The sequence below is a fragment of the Myxocyprinus asiaticus genome, chromosome 1, assembly GCF_019703515.2.
Source record: "Myxocyprinus asiaticus isolate MX2 ecotype Aquarium Trade chromosome 1, UBuf_Myxa_2, whole genome shotgun sequence".
NCBI classification, from domain to species: Eukaryota; Metazoa; Chordata; class Actinopteri; order Cypriniformes; family Catostomidae; genus Myxocyprinus; species Myxocyprinus asiaticus.
In genome coordinates, this window is record NC_059344.1 from 7854691 (window position 1) to 7877843 (window position 23153).

Genomic DNA, 23153 nt, shown 5'->3' on the forward strand with positions numbered 1-23153 from the left:
CTGAAGCTAGAGAAAATAAATGGCATCAAATGAAATATCAATCATTTTATAACTATACATCAAAACATGTCACTTCCTGTTGCCAGTAGGTGGCGCTATGACTAACATTTTTAAAAGAATAATAATAAAAAATAATTTAATAATTTAATCATTCAAAAATAAAATTAAATTAAAAATAATAATAATCCTTAGAAGGACAGTATGGCCTTGCAATTTCAATGCTTGAGCCCTAAAAATAATAATAATCCTTAGAAGAACAATAGGGCCTTCGCACTCTCAGTGCTTGGGCCCTAAATAATAATCCTTAGAAGAACAATAGGGCTCTGCACTTTCAGTGCTTGGGCTCTAATTAAGTTTCTGAAGAAATTTCTCATGCTTTCTCAGAGTTTATTCTCATTTATTCTCACTCATTTGTCAATTTGGCATTTGTACTTGCTCTCTAAAAAAAAAAGTGCTGTTCTGATAGATCATCTTTTGGCAGTGTCATGGGTAATTATAAACATGTGACACTGTCATGCACATAACCTTTGAAAAGTAAAGGATGCTGTTATAGCAATGTAAATAAAAATACATGTTACAAATAACATGGTTAGCGTACACGCTACCGCAAGACCAACGGAACCAATAAAAAGAGAACAATCATTTTATCAAGATATTATTTTTTATAAATAAATAAATGTAAAATGTAATTTAAGTGTATAGGCCAATTAAGTCATTTCAGCCTATGATGCTTTAATGATGCAAATAAAATAATTCCACTTGTGATTTACAGCTTTGACAAGTGTAATCGCCATTCACACCAATGTCCCAAGTTAACATGGGAAACCATGTTACCCTGTGAAGCCATTAAAATCACTCTTAACCTGTGTCAAATTCTTTAGAACAGACATCAATAAAACAAAGTAGGTTAATAATGTTACCAAAAAAAAATTATAATGTGCAGAATGTCTTTTCTTTGCTCCTTGGCAATTCACATTGAACGAATCTGCTGAAAAGGCAAGTGAAATTATTCACATCCCCAGTTAACACGATCCATACTGGTGGCATTCACTGGCTAGACATCAACCAAAAAAACGACTTCATTGCCCCCTCCCCCACCCCTCCTGAACACTGGTCTTGCTCTCTTGCATCAGGATTTTACAAGTGCACAAGTGAGTTTTGCAACAAATTTTTTGCAAAAGTAGTTGGAAAAGTCAAGGCATGAAGATTTAAAGTTGCAGTGCCAGATTTGAGAGGTTGTAAGTGCCGATTTGTGGTTGTACTGCGAAAATGAATTAAAGTACAAAAGTTAATGTGTAATACAAGTTTGTGTCTGTAGTTTTTTATGTGTATGTCATTTTACACATTTGTGATTACCTGTCTGCAACTGTGAATTCAAAACACAAGCTTTGAATTATTGTCTGTGAGTGCAGACTGCAACATTCAACTTCAAATTTCAAGTTTTCACATCAGAGCTGTAAGTTTAAGTTTCAGCTTACGAGTACAAATATTTATATACAAGTTCTCAAATCCAAATATGCAAGCTCTCCAGTTTTGCTACTGATTTACCTTCATACATGACACCCATGTATACATGTGTTATCCGTGTTGTCTGATGTAGTTGGTAGTGGTGCCCTCTAGTGACACATTCCGAGCGCTATAGATCGCTATATCCATTTATAGAGTGGGATCACTCGCACTACTCAAAATCTCGGTGAAGACCACAGATCGACTCATTTGAAATCTTTTGAGTTTTTTTTTTTTTTTTTTTACCTTAAAGTGATGTAGAAGAAGTCAAACATCTCAAACAGCTAGACAGCCCAACATTCTAACAGCTACAACAGTAATGCACCAAAATAAAGGGTTTTTAAACTAAACATCATCCCCCTTATTAAAATTCTGTTCGAATGATGTTAGAGATTAGTAAACACACCTCCAGACATTTATACTGTACATACTTTATGGAGATGACTTAAATAATTAAGAGCTTATAATTTTTTATTTATATTGGATAGCCCTTTTTTTTCTTTGTTGCATTACTTTGAGAGTATGTTAAGTTTCTTAAAGAAAGTTTATAATAACAATATTTGTCAACAATATGTGAAATTTAGCATTATGGTAATGTTGATTTAAAACAAAGTTGTTGTTTTTTTGTTTTTTTTACTTTGACTATGTTTGTCAATAAATTGAAAATTTAAATAGAGGAAGTAGTTTTCATTTGTAAATGATTTAATTCACTGACTGGATTATTCAAAAAGAGGCATTACAATATGGTTATTTAATATACAGTATAAACAAACGTTTATTGATTTTCCAGAAAAAAATACTATATCTTAATATATATTGTTATTGTGACAAAATTATTCATATCGTGATATATAAGATTTTGGTCATATTTCCCAACTCCTAGGTGCGATAATACTAATTACATTTTCTCAGTTATTGGCAGACAATATATGCACCTTTATTAGCAATCACTTACATGTATAACCTCCAATATTTTCAGTAATTGCCTCATTCAGTGATACATTTCAGAGATACTTAGTTTGCTTCATTAGTTAGCCCCTGCTAGCAGATATTGTAACTACACTATTATGGGACCAAAAAACATCTCTCCATAGTCATTCAAATGTAGTTGCATGTTCTGACTTGTTTTTAAGCAACATAAAAATTATTAAATCAAAATAATAATAATAAAGTCATTATGTTATGGTTGTTTTAGAAAAAAAAAACTGAGGGCTCTTAAAACCTTAAAATGTAATTCTTTCTGTATTTTTCTGTGTCTGCTGAATGCTGACCTTTGTCGTCACAAATTAAGAGTTTGAGACTGCACGTTCTTGTTGTGCCATCAGTCAATCAGCATGTCATGACAGAGTTATCAGTCACATATATAGTTCAGGTAATTGTTTCAAAGAAAATGTGCCTAGAACTAAGTGTTGTTTTATTCCCTGTGTGGCAAGTACCTGATTTTTTGCTGTGGTCTTTCTCCATGCGCTCCAGGCTCTCCAGTAAATAGTCCACTTTGCATTTAATCTGAGTGAGTTCCTTCTTAATGGTCTGCAGATCATCAGTTCTCACTAAACACACACACACAACATGACTGGTCAGTAAAAAAATTCTGAGGCCTCTTGGGGCTTATAGATTTTATAAAATTGTGGACACAGCAATGTGTTATAAAAGACACTAATGTTCAATAAATAATGCTAACAACGATAATTAAATGAAATAATGCTTGGTCTTCAACCGCTTCTTCTTCCAAGTAATATTGGTTCATTAGCCTAACAGTAGATGGTATTGTGGATATGCAGTCTACACTCTACACTCGCTAAGTGCCAAATGAGAATGGCAAGTAAATAAAACAAGTGATAAACGACATTTAATTTTATGGCCAAAACCGAAAATTCTAGACACACTGGGCCGGAAACCAAAGCAACTAAATATTTTTACATTAGACTTTGTTTGGAAGAACTAAACAAACTAATTTGTATAATATTTTTTGTGTAAAGTGATTGTACTTGTTCTTACTTCAGGTGGCATTACTACCATAACATCTAGGCTCCAAGAACTTTTAAACTATTGGATATTATTGTTAAAAAACTGCACAACTCTATACATGTATTGATATTTTATCTGTCTCTGACCCTAAACCGATTGTATTGCTTTAGAAGACATGGATTAAACTACTCAAGTTGTATGGATTACCTTTATGCTTCCTTTACGTTTTGCATTTGGGTATGCGATGGCCCTGGCTATGAAATGGCATTTTTATGTCATTTTCAGCATTAAATTTCAATGGTCGAAATTTTGACGCATCCCTAAATAAAACTGAGCTACTAGTCAGCTGGTCAGTAACATATATATATATATATATATATATATATATATATATATATATATATATATATATATATATATATATATTGTTTTTTTAAAGTAAGATCAGAGCGGTGTATTTTTAGATTCATTCCAGAGCAAATATTTTGAAACATGAAAAGCAGCTGTTTTTTTTTTTTTTAACAAGGACTGATTTTATGGTTGGAAAATGTTTACTTTTTCGATTAAAGAGTGACTGGACGCTAATTTTTTGAGTCCAAATCTATTATTCTATTCAAACATTTGTTAAAGGAATACATTCTGGGTTATAATACACATTAGGCTCAATCAACAGCATTTTGAATCGTCCCTCCTTTTCTTTCTGATTAACATTTTTTATTGATTCAAATAGATAACAAAGAAAAGTAAAACAAATATACACAGAATCAACATTTAACCCCCACTATTACCCCTCCCAATCCCCAACCCCACCCTGACCCTCAACAACATCCTTGTGGTCACATATGATTATAGACACACACACACACACACACACAAAAATATAATAATTACACACATTTAAATCTAAACTTCTCTCTCCACTGCCCCTCCCTGAGAGCCCTCCAAAAATGCCAAATAGCTGCCCCATTTCCCATCAACGAAATTTGAGTGCCCAATACATCACATATAAAACTCTGAACCTTCAACCAAAATTCTTGGATCTTAACACACCACCAAAAAACATGGGTTGTTTCTCCATCTTCTGATTGGCATCGCCAGCAGGTGGGTGTGTCTTTAAGACCAAGCCTATACAATCTAGAGGGGGTCCAACAGAATCTATGTAAAATCTTGAATTGCATAAGGCGCACCCTTGTATCTCTAGATGCAGACTTGATGTTTTTAGAATCCTAGCCCACACTCCCTCCTCCAATACCAAGTTTAAATCTTTATCCCATAATCTCTTGACAGAAGTTAAAGCTCCGTCCCCCAGACTCTGAATTAGCAGGGAGTAATACACTGATGCCTCATGACCTTTTCCAAAAGCAGTAATCACCACTCCCAGAGTATCTGCCGCTTTAGGGGGGTGTATGCTACTCCCAAAAATAGTACAGAGCAGGTGGCGCAGCTGTAAATATCTAAAGAACTGAGATCTGGGAATCCCAAAATGTTGAACCAAATTTTCATAGGATCTCAACACACCACTCTCATATAGGTCACCAAGTGTATTAACCTCCCTCACAATCCACTCTGACCAGCAGAAAGGGGACTTATTAATACATAAATTTGGGCTCGAGGCAACATTTAAATAAATGCCCGAATTAAACACTCTGGACACTTTTGTCCACACCGAGTGCAAATGCGAGATAAAGGAGTGTAACTTAACTTTTCTAATTAGTTTGATAGAAAGTCTTTGCAATGGCAAAATAGGGGCAATAAATTCCTATTCAATACAAAACCAAGGAGGGGCTCTCTAAGGTGGAAGCGACCAATGAGCCAGATGTCTGAGACCGAATGCATAATAATAAAACCAAATCTTGGGTAGGCCTAGCCCACCTTTGTCAATCAGCTTATGCAACTTACTGAAATGTAATCTGGGACATTTACCATTCCAAATGAAGGACTTCGCTATGCTATCAAATTGCTTGAAATAAGAGAGGGAGACATCTACAGGGAGAGACTGTAGCAGGTAGTTGAATTTTAAAATACAATTCATTTTGATAACATCAACCTTCACAATCATAGATAAATGTAATGAAGCCCACCTGCCAACATCGCTTGAAAACCTTTTTATGAAAGGGTCAAAATTAACTAACTAAATCACACAAATTTGCTGGGAATAAAATACTTAATGCCCTGTTTGGGCCACTGGAAGGCACCAGGCTGAAAAGCCATTACCGGGCAGTACGATGTCAGAGCTAAAGCTTCGGATTTAGACCAATTAACTCTGTATCCCGAGAACTTAGAAAAGGAATTAATAATTCTGTGGAGGCAAGGCATAGATCTAGTAGGGTTGGAGACGAATAATAAAATATCATCTGCGTAAAGCAAAAGCTTATGCACCACACCTCCCACCACCCCTGCACAATCATCGTCCTTTCTTACCGTGCTAATGGTTCCAGGGCAAGACAGAAAAATAATGGGGAAAGAGGGAAACCCTGCCGGGTGCCCCTATCCAGAGTAAAATAATCTGAAATTAATCCATTCTTTTGTACCGCCGCTACCGGGTGTCTATAAAGTAACTTTAACATTTAACATTTCCAAAATCTTAAAAAGATAATCCCATTCTACCATATCAAATGTCTTTTCGCCGTCAAGTGAGATGGCAGCGACCGGAGTCTGATCATTCGCCACTGACCACATGATATTGATGAAATGCCTAATGTTATCAGAAGAGCTACGGCCCAGAATAAACCCCACCTGATCTATATGTATAAGAGATATCAAAACTTTACGTAATCGGTTAGCCAGAATATTTTACAATATTTTAACGTCTAGCTGTATCAGGGAAATTGGATAGTAACTCTTACACTCCCTTGAATCTTTGTTCTTTTTAAGAATCAGACTGATCCGGGCTTGCGCCATGGTTGGCGGAAGCTTTCCATTCTTTAATGATTCCGTATAATCTTTTAGCAAAAGTGGAGCCAATTCTGTAGCATAAGATCTCAAAAAATTCAGCGGCAAAGCCATCTAGCACCGGAGACTTGCCTGTAGGCAAGGCCTTAATTACCTCGCTAAGCTCCTTCAAGGTTATCTCAGAATCAAGAGAATTTTTTTGCTCAGCCGTCAGTTTAGGAAGTTCTAATGTTCCACAAAGTTTCTAATATCCTCATCAGTAGACGAAGACGTGGAACTATAGAGAACAAGATAGAATTCTTTAAAAGCATTATTAATTTCAAAGGCTGAGGTAAGTATTTCACCACCAGCAGATTTCACTGAGGGAATGGTAGAAAAAGACTCTCCTGTTTATGTATCTAGCCAGATGTTTTCCTGCCTTGTCCCCGACTCAAAGTATGACTGTCTCGCCCGGAATAGCCAAAACTCCACCTTCTGCGACAAAATAGTATTATATCTGTATTTCAATCGGGTCAATTCTCTGAGGCCATCAGACGACATTCGGCACTTCAGCTCTGCCTTGGCACTTTTAATATTCCCTTCCAACTCCATGAGTTCTTGTGCTTTGGGTTATTTGGTGAATATGGCATACTGTACTGTATGATCCGGCCCCTAAGAACTGCCTTAAGTGCCTCCCAAGCCACGCCCACAGAGGATACTGAGGACCAGTTGGTCTCCATATAAACACTGATTTCAGCCTTAACATTTATTGGAATTCAGGATTTTGCAAAAGGGATACATTAAAGCACCAACTATATGATTTCCTTTTCTCCATATGTGGCAACACCTCTAAACTCACCAGGGTGTGATCTCAGATTAAAATCAAATCAAATCAAAATCAATCAAATCACTTTATTGTCACACAGCCATATACACAAGTGCAATGGTGTGTGAAATTCTTGGGTGCAGTTCCGATCAACATAGCAGTCGTGACAGTGATGAGACATATACCAATTTACAATAACATCAAATTAATACAACACAATTTAAACATCTGTTATACACATAATTACACTCAACAATATACAAATAATAACATACACTGTACAGTATACAATACGCTGTTTTTTTTTTACTATATAGATACACGTTATTTAATAAAAATTAAAAATAAAAATATATAAAAAAAGTATATATATATATATATATATATATATATATATATATATATATATATATATATATATATATATATATATATAGAATGTACAGTATTGTACTGTATTGACATTCAGGCTGTCGGTTGATAGTCAGTTGTTAAGAGAGAACATAATATAATAATAATAACATAATTTATGACAGTCCGGTGTGAGATATAAGAGTAAGGGTAATAAAGTGCAGTGCTGATGTATTTTGATCGTGGGAGATCAAGAGTTCAGAAGTCTGATTGCTTGCGGGAAGAAGCTATCATGGAGTCGGCTGGTGCGGGTCCTGATGCTGCGATACCGCCTACCTGATGGTAGCAGTGAGAACAGCCCATGGCTCGGGTGGCTGGAGTCTCTGATGATCCTCTGAGCTTTTTTCACACACCGCCTTGTATATATTTCCTGGAGGGAGGGAAGCTCAACTCCGATGATGTGTCTGGCAGTTCGCACCACCCTTTGCAGTGCTTTGCGGTTGTGGGCGGTGCTATTGCTGTACCAGGCGGAGATACAGCCAGTCAGGATGCTCTCCAAAGTGCAGGTGTAGAACCGTGTGAGGATGTGGTGGTTCATTCCAAACTTCCTCAGCCGTCTCAGGAAGAAGAGGCACTGATGAGCCTTCTTCATAACGACTTCAGTGTGGACGGACCATGTGAGTTCCTCAGTGATGTGGACACCCAGGAACTTGAAGCTGCTGACTCTCTCCACTGGTGCTCCATTGATGGTGATGGGACTGTGTTCTCTGTCTTTTCTTCTGAAGTCCACCACAAGCTCCTTTGTCTTACTGACGTTGAGGGAGAGGTTGTGCTCCTGACACCAGTGTGTCAGAGTGTGCACCTCCTCTCTGTAGGCTGTTTCATCATTGTCAGTGATCAGACCTACCACCGTCGTGTCATCAGCAAACTTAATGATGGCATTGGAGCTATGTGTTGCCACACAGTCATGTGTGTACAAGGAATACAGTTGTGGGCTGAGAACACAGCCCTGCGGGGCTCCAGTGTTGAGGGTTAGTGATGAGGAGATGTTGCTGCCTATTCTAACCACCTGGCGTCTGCTTGACAGGAAGTCCAGGATCCAGCTGCACAGCGAGCTGTTTAAGCCCAGAGCCCGGAGTTTCTCATCTAGCTTGGAGGGCACTATGGTGTTGAATGCTGAGCTGTAGTCTACAAACAGCATTCTCACATAAGTGTTCTTTTTTTCCAGGTGGGAGAGAGCAGTGTGTATTGTAGATGCAATGGCATCATCAGTGGAGCGGTTGTTGCGGTAAGCAAACTGCAGCGGGTCAAGATTGAGTGGCAATACAGAGCAGATGTAATCTCTGATTAGTCTCTCAAAACATTTGCTGATGATGGGGGTCAGAGCAATAGGACGCCAGTCATTTAAACAAGTTATTTTTGATTGTTTTGGTACAGGCACAATGGTGGATGTTTTAAAGCATGTGGGGACTACAGACAAAGAGAGGGAAAGGTTGAAAATGTCCGTAAAAACACTAAGCCAGATGGTTCTCGCACGCTCTGATGACACGGCCCGGAATGCCGTCTGGGCCCGCGGCTTTGCGGATATTCACCCGTCGGAAGGATCGGGTTACATCCGCTACAGAGACGGAGAGTGAACTAACCTCTGTAGTTTCAGCCGCGAGAGCTCTCTCCACGAGGGCGGTGTTATTTCCCTCGAAACGAGCATAAAAAGTATTTAGCTCATCCGGTAGAGAGGCAGCGGTGTTCATGGCGGAGTTTTTATTCCCTTTAAAGTCTGTGATGATGTTAATTCCCTGCCACATGCTTCTAGAGTTGGTGGTGTTAAACTGTCCTTCAATCTTGCTCCTGTACTGGCGTTTTGCGGTTCTGATAGTTTTTCGGAGGGCATAACTGACTTGTTTATGCTCCTTCGCATTCCCAGAATTAAAAGCGGAGGTCCGCACATTAAGTGCCGCGCGAACATCGCTATTGATCCATGGCTTCTGATTCGGATAGATCCGTATTGTCCTGGTCGGAATCACTTCCTCTACGCACGTTCTGATGAAACACATTACGCTATCAGCGTAAAGCTCGATGTCGTCATCAGAGGCGGACCGGAACATCTCCCAGTCCGTGTGATCAAAACAGTCCTGTAGCGTAGAGTCTGATTGGTCCGACCAGCACTGGATCGTTCTGAGGGTGGGTGCTTCCTGTTTCAATTTCTGCCTGTAAGCAGGCAGAAGCAGAATGGAAGAGTGGTCCGATTTGCCAAATGGTGGGCGGGGGAGGGATTTGTAGCCATCCCGGAACGGAGAGTAGCAATGGTCCAAAACCCGGTCCCCTCGTGTGTTGAAACTAATGTGCTGGTGATATTTTGGTGCGACTGATTTTAAACTGGCTTTATTAAAGTCCGCGGTCACAGTGAACGCAGCCTCAGGGTGCGCGGTTTCCTGCTCACTTATACTCCCATACAGTTCCTTGAGTGCCCGGTCTGTGTCAGCTTGTGGGGGGATGTACACAGCAGTGATAATGACCACTGTGAATTCCCTCAGTAGCCAGAATGGTCGACACAAAAGCATAAGAAATTCCAGATCAGGAGAACAGAAAGACTTGATAGAATGTACGTTCCTCTGATCACACCAGAATTTGTTGATCATAAAACATACACCACCTCCTCTAGTTTTACCTGAGAGGTCTTTCGCTCTGTCCGCTCGGTGCACGGAGAACCCCGCGGGTTCAATGGCTGAGTCTGGAATCTCCGCAGACATCCAAGTTTCTGTTAGGCAGATAATGCAGCAGTCCCTCGTCTCTCATTGGAAAGAGATCCACGCTTTCAGCTCGCAGAGCTTGATATCCAGAGACTGAACATTTGCCATCAGTCTTACTCTGATGAGAACGCCGGCTCTGTTTCCCCTTTTCCTCCTGCATTTCTGCGGCCGTGCTGCCCAGACAAAGGGCTCCGCTTGCGTGTTTGTAAACAGCGGGTCGGCATTGAGGAATGTGAAGTCCGGTTTTCGGTGTGTGAGATCGCTGAACCAATGTCCAAAAGTGTTTGTCTGTCATAGACAATAAGGCAGACAACATCCAAGACAAAAAACATAAGAATTGTGAACAAAACAAACAAAATGTTTCCAATTGAGCAATCAACAACAGATGAAATGAGGGACTTAAAATCTCCTCCCAGAATTATATTATGAGAGGTGCCAGCGGCTTGCAACATCCCTTCAAGATCTATAAAAGCCCAGATCATCAATGTTAGGTGCGTAAATTTTAGCCAAAATAATTTTATTAAATAATACAAAATAATATTTTATTCTTTGTCCCTAAATTTCTGCTAAAACAATAATGACTCTTCCTCATTTATCTTTAATCTGTTTGAGACATTTGAATTGTAAATGCTTGCTTAACAGTGTAATGGCTCCCCTGTTCTTACTTGAGCCAGCACTAAAGAAAACATGTCCACCCCATATCTTCCCAAATTTTTAGCTTCCTGCGGGGAAAGATGCATTTCTTGAAGAAACACTATATAATATTTCTTATGCTTAAAAAGAGAAATAACTTTCCTTCTTTTTATGGGGTGTCCCAACCCATTCACATTCCACGTGGTGAGAGACAATCCACTCATATTAACATCTGACATTTTTACATAATAGAAAAAATAGTTAGTGTGTCAAAAATAAAATTATAAAGACCACATTTCAACATTGGTGCAACAATCAAAGCCCAAACTTCCCCCCGAACCAAACAAACAGAAAAAAGAAAAACGTGCTCATTAACCCCGTGCATGACAGCGCCAACTGGTGTCCATCCCTCTAAACTCAAACAGTCCATGTACACCTACGAGAGCCCCCGCGACAACATTGCCATCAGATTGCTCAAGTCTGGTGTTTCTATACAAATTTTGTGAGACAGAATTACACAACAAAAGATAATCTATAAAACAAACTCCAGCCAATAGGCGGAATAAACACAAAGAACGTGTAGATTCATCCACATATCTGTCCTGAAGGTGTGTTCCTCCACAAAATAAACTCCAGCCGCTAGGCGGAACCAGCACAAAAAGGCACTCAGTTTTCTTGGACAGTCAAATGAATGTTCAGTGAGCCGGCCCATTTGGCTGGTACATGAGTGCAACAAATTACCTAATCACTCCAATGACTTGTAAGAAATACTCAACAAAACAAACTCTAGCCAATAGGAGGCATAAGCACAAAGAAAATGCAGATTCATCCACACAACTGCCCCAAAGGAGTGTTACTCCACAAAACAAACTCCAGCCACTAGGCGGAACCAGCACAAAAAAAAATGAAAAAGGCGCTCAGTTTCTTCGGACAGTCAATTGAATGTTCAGTGAGTCAGTCAACTCGGCTGCAACATGAGTATTACAGAATAACTTACTCCATTGACTTTATGAAGGACATCGCTTGCTGGGGACATGTGAATGTTTTACGCCCATCCTTAGCAGCTATTCTCAATTTGGCTGGGAACATCAGTGCAAAAGCGACCTTCCTTTGATGTAAGAGTTTCTAGCATTCCTTGAATCGATCACGTTTGTCTCGTCGAATTCGCATAGTCTGGGAACAAGAAAATGCTGTGGTTCTTCCAAGAAAGCCTTCCTTTACTCCTCGCCTCGCGTAACACAAGATCTTTATTGGATGATGTCAGAAATTTGGCCAGAATTGATCGGGGCCTGTTTCCCTCAGCAGACTGCCGAGCCAGAACCCTGTGAGCTCGCTCGATCTCCAGCTTATGGCCTGTTATGTCGAGCAGACTCGGAAAGAGCCTGTCCAGGAATTTCACCATACCCCGACCTTCTTCGTCCTCAGGAATTGCAACAATTCAGACGTTATTCCACCGGTTATGGTTCTCCAAGTCCTCCAACTTCTTCCAGACGTGCTCCAAATCCACCTTGGTTGCTAGCAGATTAGCAGCTAATTCCCTCTCCGATGACTCCAGATAATCGATCCGTTTCTCGACATCCCCCACTCTTGTAACCACCTCAGTGAATTTCGTCTCCATGGCAGTGATCGATCGACGTATTACAGCAAGATCCTCCAAATCAGCAACGACCTTCGTCAGCATTGCCGACATGTTCAACAATTCTCACTGAATTTCCCTCACTTCTCTGGCCAAATCCACTCCTGGGCTTGCGGCCTGCTCAAGGGCGTCAGCTTGAGCACGTAAGTGTCTTTTAATGTCTCCAGAGCCCGAGGATTTTGAATTCTTTGACATATTGTCTTCCTAGAACAGTTAAGGATCAGGGTGCATCAAATCTCACCGGTTTATGACATAAAAAGTATTAAAACAAGCAAAGTGCGCAGAGCTCACCATTCACATGTCCGAACCTCACATGGTGTCACGTGACTCTCCACTTTACACATTTTAATGTATTTGGCAGCACTGATGCGATTCATATTAAAGCCCCTTAATGTGTAAAAACAGTCACTTTTACACATTAATAGATCTTCCGCCCTATTCTCTTGATGAACAAGGTAGACTCACACTGATGCCGAAGTGAATGAACAACATGCCCCTCTCATTCAGTCTGTCAGTACATGGTCAATCAGGTCATTCAGTTTGTTCACTGTGCACACGCTTTTTTTTGGACTCAAGATGGCAGTGAGTATGGCTGCTGCGTTGCGAGCTCCGACACAACATGGTAGTGTTTTGTTTGTTTTGTTCACAATTCTTATGTTTTTTTCTTGGATGTTGTCTGCCTTATTGTCTACGACAGACAAACACTTTTGGGCATTGGTTCAGCAATTTCACACCGTAAACCGGACTTCAAATTCCTCAATGCCGACCCGCTGTTTACAAACACGCAAGCGGAGCCCTTTGTCTGGGCAGTCCAGATGCGGAAACGCAGGAGGAAAAGGGGAAACAGAGCCGGCGTTCTCATAAGAGTAAGATGCCGCGCAAATCGACCCCCGCTACCCAGTATTCTACTGGCAAATGTTCAGTCTCTGGATAACAAGCTCTGCGAGCTGAAAGCGTGGATCTCTTTCCAATGAGAGACAAGGGACTGCTGCATTATCTGCCTAACAGAAACTTGGATGTCTGCGGAGATTCCAGACTCAGCCATTGAACCCACGGGGTTCTCCGTGCACCGAGCGGACAGAGCGAAAGACCTCTCAGGTAAAAGCAGAGGTGGTGGTGTATGTTTTGTGATCAACAAATCCTGGTGTGATCAGAGGAACGTACATTCTATCAAATCTTTCTGCTCTCCTGATCTGGAATTTCTCATGATTCTGTGTCGACCATTCTGGCTACCGAGGGAATTCACAGCGGTCATTATCACTGCTGTGTACATCCCCACACAAGCCGACACAGACCGAGCACTCAAGGAACTGTATGGGAGTATAAGTGAGCAGGAAACCGCGCACCCTGAGGCCGCATTCATTGTGACCGGGGACTTTAATAAAGCCAGTTTCAAATCAGTCACACCAAAATACCACCAGCACATTAGTTTCAACACACGAGGGGACCGGGTTTTGGACCATTGCTACTCTCCGTTCCGGGATGGCTACAAATCCCTCTCCCGCCCACCATTTGGCAAATCGGACCACTCTTCCATTCTGCTTCTGCCTGCTTACAGGCAGAAACTGAAACAGGAAGCACCCACCCTCAGAACGATCCAGTGCTGGTTGGACCAATCAGACTCTATGCTACAGGACTGTTTTGATCACACGGACTGGGAGATGTACCGCTCCGCCTCTGATGACGACATCGAGCTTTACGCTGATAGCGTAATGTGTTTCATCAGAAAGTGCGTGGAGGAAGTCGTTCCGACCAGAACAACACGGATCTATCCAAACCAGAAGACATGGATATATAGCGATGTTCGCACGGCACTTAATGTGCGGGCCTCCGCTTTCAATTCCGGGAACGCAGAGGAGCATAAACAAGCCAGTTATCAGAACAGCAAAACACCAGTACAGGAACAAAATTGAAAATTGGTGGTTTAACACCACCAACTCTAGGAGCATGTGGCAGGGAATTAACATCATCACGGACATTAAAGGGAATAAAAACTCCGCCATGAACACCGCTGCCTCTCTCCCGGATGAGCTAAATACTTTTTATGCTCGTTTTGAGGGAAATAACACTGCCCTCGCAGAGAGAGCTCTCGCGGCCGAAGCTACAGGGGTTAGTTCACTCTCCGTCTCTGTAGTGAATGTAACCCGATCCTTCCGACAGGTGAATATCCGCGAAGTCGCAGGCCCAGACGGCATTCCGGGCCGCATCATCAGAGCGTGCGCGAACCAGCTGGCTGGTGTTTTTACAGACATTTTCAACCTTTCCCTCTCTTTGTCTGTAGTCCCCACATGCTTTAAAATATCCACCATTGTGCCTGTTCCAAAGCAATCAAAAATAACTTGCTTAAATGACTGGCATCCTGTTGCTCTGACCCCCATCATCAGCAAATGCTTTGAGAGACTAATCAGAGATTACATCTGCTCTGTGCTGCCTCTCTCTCTAGACCCATTGCAGTTTGCTTACCGCAACAACCGCTCCACTGATGATGCCATTGCATCTACAATACACACTGCTCTCTCCCACCTGGAAAAAAAGAACACTTATGTGAGAATTCTGTTTGTAGACTACAGCTCAGCATTTAACACCATAGTGCCCTCCAAGCTAGATGAGAAACTCCGGGCTCTGGGCTTAAACAGCTCGCTGTGCAGCTGGATCCTGGACTTCCTGTCAAGCAGACGCCAGGTGGTTAGAATAGGCAGCAACATCTCCTCATCACTGACCCTCAACACTGGAGCCCCACAGGGCTGTGTTCTCAGCCCACTCTTGTATTCCTTGTACACACATGACTGTGTGGCAACACATAGCTCCAATGCCATCATTAAGTTTGCTGATGACACGACGGTGGTAGGTCTGATCACTGACAATGATGAAACATCCTATTGAGAGGAGGCGCACACGCTGACACACTGGTGTCAGGAGCACAACCTCTCCCTCAACGTCAGTAAGACAAAGGAGCTTGTGGTGGACTTCAGAAGAAAAGACAGAGAACACAGTCCCATCACCATCAATGGAGCACCAGTGGAGAGAGTCAACAGCTTCAAGTTCCTGGGTGTCCACATCACTGAGGAACTCACATGGTCCATCCACACTGAAGTCGTTGTGAAGAAGGCTCATCAGCGCCTCTTCTTCCTGAGACGGCTGAGGAAGTTTGGAATGAACCACCACATCCTCACACGGTTCTACACCTGCACTGTAGAGAGCATCCTGACTGGCTGCATCTCCGCCTGGTACGGCAATAGCACAGCCCACAACCACAAAGCACTGCAAAGGGTGGTGCGAACTGCCAAACACATCATCGGAGGTGAGCTTCCCTCCCTCCAGGAAATATATACCAGGCGGTGTGTGAAAAAAGCTCGGAGGATCATCAGAGACTCCAGCCACCCGAGCCATGGGCTGTTCTCACTGCTACCATCAGGCAGGCGGTATCGCAGCATCAGGACCCGCACCAGCCGACTCCATGATAGCTTCTTCCCTCAAGCAATCAGACTTTTGAACTCTTGATCTCCCACGATCAAAATACATCAGCATTGCACTTTATTACTTTTCTCTTATATCTCACACCGGACTGTCATAAATTATATTATTATTATATTATATTCTCTCTTAACAACTTACTATCAACCGACAGCCTGAATGTCAATACAGTACAATACAACCTACTGTACATTCTATATATACTACTATATATACTTTTTTCTTTTTTTTTATTGAATAATGTGTATCTATATTGTGTGTATTGTATACTGTACAGTGTATGTTATTATTTGTATATTGTGTTGTGTGTAATTATGTGTATATTAGACTTTAAATTGTGCTGTGTTAATTTGATGTTATTGTAAATTGGTATATGTCTCATCACTGTCACGACTGCTATGTTGATCGGAACTGCACCCAAGAATTTCACACACCATTGCACTTGTGTATATGGCTGTGTGACAATAAAAATGATTTGATTTGCTGTAGTCAAGCACCCGATAGGCCGTAGCTGTAACAATCAAGCGATCTGCCTTGGTAGGATTGGCCGCTGCTGTAATCTATCACAGGGGAGATCGACCCCCTTCCCCTCTCCCTCCAAAACAAAAACTCTTCGAATCTGCATGTACCACAAAAGTGAACAATTTTGGTTTCAAAACGCTGAATTTCCCTGAAAGGTGAGGAGATTGCATCCCTGATATATGAAGTCTCTTCGGCCTATTGATGAGTTGAATATATTTACTAGCAATTGTTATAATCAAAAGGTAATCAAAGCATTTTTAAGTGTGCATTTATTCAGGTTATGCTACAATTAGGAATGTTACAGGTCATTTGTGTATTTGTCCTCTGAGGTGTGACTGATGGTCTGATTTCCATCAGGAATGAAGAAACAGTGATTTCTCATTTATCCCGGCTCCCAGAGAGCAAATATACATGTGAGATTTCATTGATTATTGATCAGAGTTTTATTATGTTTAATGCAGTGCATCCGGAAAGTATTCACAGCGCTTCAGTTTTTCCACATTTTGTTATGTTACAGCCTTATTCCAAAATGGATTAAATTCATTATTTTCCTCAAAATTACACAAACAATACCCCATAATGACAACGTGAAAGAAATTTGTTTGAACTCTTTGCAAATTTATTAAAAATAAAAAACGAAAAAAATCACATGTACATAAGTATTCACAGCCTTTGCTCAATACTTTGTTGAAGCATCTTTGGCACCATTTACAGCCTCAAGTCTTTTTGAGTATGATGCTACAAGCTTGGCACACCTATTTTTGGGCAGTTTCTCCCATTCTTCTTTGCAGGACCTCTCAAGCTCCATCAGGTTGGATGGGGAGCATCGGTGCACAGCCATTTTCAGATCTCTCCAGAGATGTTCAATCGGGTTCAAGTCTGGGCTCTGGCTGGGCCACTCAAGGACATTCACAGAGTTGTCCCGGAGCCACTCCTTTGTTATCTTGGCTGTGTGCTTAGGGTCATTGTCCTGTTGGAAGACGAACCTTCGCCCCAGTCTGAGGTCCAGAGTGCTCTGGAGCAGGTTTTCATCAAGCATGTCTCTGTACATTGCTGCATTCATCTTTCCCTCAATCCTGACTAGTCTCCCAGTTCCTGCCGCTGAAAAACATCCCCACAGCATGATGCTGCCACCACCATGCTTTACTGTAGGGATGATATTGGCCAGGTGATGACCGGTGCCTGGTTTCCTCCAGACATGACCCTTGCCATTCAGGTCAAAGAGTTCAATCTTTGTTTCTCATGGTCTGAGAGTCATTCAGGTGCCTTTTGTAAAACACCAGGCGGGCTGTCATGTGCATTTTACTGAGGAATGGCTTCCGTCTGGCCACTCTACAGTGTACCATACAGGCCTGATTGGTGGAGTGCTGCAGAGATGGTTGTTCTTCTGGAAGGTTCTCCTCTCTCCACAGAGAAATGCTGGAGCTCCGTCAGAGTGACCATCGGGTTCTTGGTCACCTCCCTGACTAAGGCCCTTCTCCCCCGATCGCTCAGTTTGGCCAGGCGGCCAGCTCTAGGAAGAGTCCTGGTGGTTCCAAACTTCTTCAATTTATGTATGATAGAGGCCACTGTGCTCATTGGGACCTTCAATGCTGCAGAAATTTTTCTGTACCCTTCCCCAGATCTGTGCCTCGATACAATCCTGGTCTACAGACAATTCCTTGGACTTCATGGCTTGGTTTGTGCTCTGACATGCACTGTTAACTGTGGGACCTTATATAGACAGGTGTGTGCCTTTCCAAATCATGTCCAATCAACTGAATTTACCACAGGTGGACTAATTAATTACTAATTTTTAAACTAAACTAATTTTTTCGTTTTTTATTTTTAATAAATTTGCAAAGATTTCAAACAAACTTCTTTCACATTGTCATTATGGGGTATTGTTTGTAGAATTTTGAGGAAAATAATGAATCTAATCCATTTTGGAATAAGGCTGTAACATAACAAAATGTGGAAAAAGTGAAGCACTGTGAATACTTTCTGGATGCACTGTATATACACACTACCGTTCAAACGTTTAAGGTCACTTACGTGAATTTTTTTTTTTTTCACATTTTAGAATAATAGTAAAGTCATCACAACTATGGAATAATAGAAATGGAAATATGGGAATTATGTTGTGACTAAAAAAATCAAAAATAAATCAAAGCTATGATATATTTTAGCATCTTCAGAGTGGCCACACTTTGCCTAGATTTAGCAGAAATGTACTTTTGGCATTTTCTCAACCAACTTCTTGAGGTATCATCCTGGGATGCTTTTTAAACAGTATTGAAGGAGTTCCCATCTATATGCTGGGCACTAAGTGGCTGCTTTTCTTAATTATTCGGTCCAAGTCATCCATTTCAAAAATGTAAAAAAAAAGTATAATATTTTAGTTTTGTAATTAAATAAATAAATATTTTGGCACAATTATAATTTTGTCTACAAAACTAATTTCAAACATTTAAGCATACGCCTTCAGGTTTTTAAGATCATGAGAAATATTTCAGGCAAGTGACCCCAAACTTTTGAACGGTAGTGTGTGTGTGTGTATATATATATATATATATATATATATATATATATATATATATATATATATATATATAGATAGATAGATAGATAGATACACATATATACATATTGTTGGGCCTCATGTATTCAGATAGAAGACAAAGGCAGGCCTAACAGTCATAAAAAACATTCCTCAAGCCCCCTCCTTCTAAGTCGTAAATTTTACTGATAAAAATCGCGCCAAAATCAAACAAAGGGAGTCCAAAACAGACTACAGATCCATGAAGCCTTGCCCTCTAAAGGATCGAGCTCTCAACTCCTATTGGATGAGGCACACCACAGAACGTCCCTCAAACATGACATCATCAGGACTTCAAATAATTCTGAAATGCTTCCAGAGTTGCTTCCAGCGACTTTGTTCACCGAATACGGACGTAGCTTTTTGCTGCTCTCCGGTGCAACCTCGTGGCTTAAGGAAGTAATGTCCGACTTGAAACTGTAGCCATACCATCTCCATCTCGCTGGACAAGTTGAGATTACTCTGTGTTCAACCGAACACTCTAACGGATCCGAAGGAGACAGCTGAGCAATTCGCATCTTCATCTGTTGGCCTCCAGAAGTGAAGAGATTAAAGATTTCTCTTCCATCTTCAATCAAATCGACATTTCTGAGTTCTCCGCCAGCCTGCCGAGAATCAACAGCCGTACCGCCCGCCAACAGCGCGAGGAAACGGCCCCCGTCATCACCCGAGCCTCAAGGAACCGGGTCAAAGTTAAATGACGGAGGAAAACACATTCTACCTGTGTCCTCATGCGATTCAAGTAAGAGGTTTACATCTGGGCAGAGCTAGAATATTATAGTGTGTTATTCTTGTGTTTCAAGGTATTTGCTTGTACAGTTTATGGACCGCCATGTCCGCTCATTATTAATACTCAGGGTATTAATTATCACGAATTTGTTTTGCTGTATTGTGGTCCAACCAAATTGGACTGTTGTGCATTTTCGCCATCGCGGGTGAGACAGAAACTGAGTTCATCCATTAAAGAGTCAAATAACAAGGGACTTTTACGAGCCCCGCTCGTAAAACCGCGTCTCTGAGTGATGAACACGGCTGCTTTATCTCCAGCTATCGCGAAATCAGCTTTCGGGCTGTCACTTAATCATCTCTCTCTCTCTCTCTCTCACTAACCACACTGACACCCACACACACTCTGTCACACACACACCTTATGTGTTATAGGATTCTTTTTATTTCCATATCTAATCATATCACTGTTTAGTTTGTAGTTGTAAGTCGGAAGTTTATTGACTGCATTGTATTAATTATTAATTGATATTACTGCATAAATAAACTTTGTTTATATAACAAAGAGAAGTGTTTTGGTTTGTTTTGCATACGCCTGTGTCATGCTGACGGGATGTCAGTGCTCGGATTCAAACCTTCATTCATTGTTTTTTTTTTCCCCGAAAATCGATATTCTTCAGATGTTGATTTTCCTAAGAAAACAATCTAATATTGAGACTGTTTTAATATTCGGTTATTAGTCCCTGATTTCAGGGTGGTGCCCCGTCAATGTTAATCCTTATTAATATTCTATTGATTTTTGATAATTGATAATTATCTTTGATTGAATTTGAATGATCAATAAGCTAGTGTTAATTTTAATTAATGTTTCATCGACGTTAACAATTAACGATTATCTTTGATAACTGTTGATTTAAAGGATTAAAAAAAGCTAACATTGATTCTCATCAATGTTCTATTGATTTTAATAATTGATAATTATCTTTGATAATTATTAATTATTGCTAATAACCAAACTTGCTCCTAAACGTAGCACACTACATTTACTGGAGTCCCATATGAGGTTTTGAGTTAGATCCAATTAATTAATTTAAATATTGATTAATAACTACAGAAATAATTATTAATTATTTCTGATAGTAACACTGATCTAAACAACCAGTAAAGCCCTACTATATATATATATATATATATATATATATATATATATATATATATATATATATATATATTTATTATACAGTATACACATATTCACGTTTGTGGTCTTACTGGTGCGGGAAGCCCGCTGGCTGCTCTTGGAGGAAAAGCTGCTCTTGGTCCTGCGGCTGCCTCCACTCACACGCACACGTTTGGACGGTATAACGGCCCTTGAAAGGGGGGGCGGGGGCACCCGTGATGGGTACGAGTACATCCTGAAAACACGAACACGCTCAGGTTAAACTATACAATCCCAGAATCGTATTTTCCCTCAAATCAGTGTTCAAAAATAACTTAAATGCCCTTTATCAATAAAACAAATGACTATGTAACATGTTTTATCAGTGTAAACATTTGAGTAAAGAGTAATGTAAAGAGCTCACCTGTCATAGTAATCTCTCTGAAAGTCATAGTCCATATCAAATGAAGAACTGTACGAGAAACAAGCAAAACATTTGCAAAAACTAACAGAATTAACAAATAAACGTGTTCTACAGATAAATGAATGAATAATTGGCGAGACAAACCTGTACATATCTCCTGCAGACCGCTTGATTGGCATTGACCGATGAGGCTTTGGCTCACCTGCCAGATTAATGTCTAAAAAAGCAGAAATACTGAAAACTTTAAGAAATTCAAATTATGGAGCTGTGACCTAAACACTGGTAAACACTGTGGTGCCATGATGCTCACACGTAAGCAAATGCCTAAAAGCCTTACAGTACACAGGTACAGGGACAATCACACTGGAGAAAGCTGGGGTCCAAGTCATGTCGGAATTATTATATTCACAAAATCCAAAATGATGTCGTACTTAATTTCTAGGCAACTTTCCGTGTTCTGAGGCAATGTGTCAATTAAAGAATCATGGCAGAAGCTAGTGCGCCCTTCAAGTAAAGTCAGAAATATCATAATTTCAAGTTCCAAGCACATGAATGACTAAGCAAAGTCATATCTACGAGTGGAATGTTTTTTATTTTATTTTTTATTTAAACATTAGCTTCAGGGGAACAATAAAACAAATATAGCTGCAAGTAGTGATGACGGGCCCAAGCACAACTGCTCCATTTCCACCCAGTGTTTTTTCGGAAAACAATGCAAGGTAGACACATGCATTTGGCATTATTCTAAACAATTTTGAAGCAATCTGGGTAAATATAAGAAGACTATTTTAAAGAGGACTGTTGCCAGGTGGTGGCGCTATGACCGTGACCCAAAATAGTCAAATCAATGTGATTAGCACCCAAGACTAAACATACATCTCAATTTTGATCTAAATCACACATTGCGCACAGAAGATATGAGACACTTCCTGTTTCCCATTTTTCGTCATTAATTTAATGCCTCGCCATGGCAACACCATTCGATATATCAAAATGTATTTGCAATTTAGCATCTTCAATGTCTTGGCATAATGTTGTCTAAATGTGGTGACAGTCTCATGAATCACCTGGGAGGAGTATTTAAAAATTCAGAGACTGAAATATTCAAATAAAATCCAAAATGGCCGACTTCCTGTTGGATGGAATGAATGACTATAATTATGAAAGTTGTCCGGCTTGATGAGAACTATATATGAACCAATTTTGATGACTGTAGGTAAAAATGGGGGTGCTACAGAGGCCATCTTACACACCCATTTGAAAGGGGGTGCTACAGAGCCCAGACCTAATGGCTAACGACTCTGATGTGTGTGCAAAATTTCATGAAATTTTAAGCATGCTAAGTGCCTCAAAAACAACCAAATATAGGATAAAAGGAATAATAACAATTAATGCATTGCCATGGCAACAGTATTTAAGATATCAAATATCCCTTTACAAATTTACATCAGCAGTGTCTTGACATTATTCTAAAGAATTTTGAAGCAATTCATGTAAATATAAGAGGGCTATTTCAAAGTCTGTTAACAGTGCCATACTTCCTGCTGCCAGTTGGTGGCACTATGACCGTGACCCATAATAGCCGCATAAATGTGATCAGCCCCCATTACCAAACATACAGCTGAATTTTCATCAAAATCATACAATGCACACAGAAGATATAAGGAACTTCCTGTTTCACATTTTTAGCCATAAATTTATTGCTCCGCCATGGTGACATCGTTGAAAA

At 40.3% G+C, this 23153-nt stretch overlaps 1 protein-coding gene across 3 annotated transcripts in view; it reads right to left on the reverse strand.

The window, feature by feature from the left end:
* The window catches only part of LOC127449048 (heterogeneous nuclear ribonucleoprotein C-like), a 102636-nt gene that overhangs the window by 42901 nt on the left and 36582 nt on the right, over window positions 1–23153 (reverse strand). For all 3 annotated transcript variants that reach the window (XM_051712148.1, XM_051712156.1, XM_051712166.1), the window contains exons 4-7: window positions 21569–21641; window positions 21425–21472; window positions 21114–21256; window positions 2943–3056 (exon numbers count right to left, since the gene is read on the reverse strand). In XM_051712148.1, the coding sequence (XP_051568108.1) occupies window positions 2943–3056; window positions 21114–21256; window positions 21425–21472; window positions 21569–21641 (378 nt within the window). The remainder of the gene's footprint in view (window positions 1–2942; window positions 3057–21113; window positions 21257–21424; window positions 21473–21568; window positions 21642–23153) is intronic.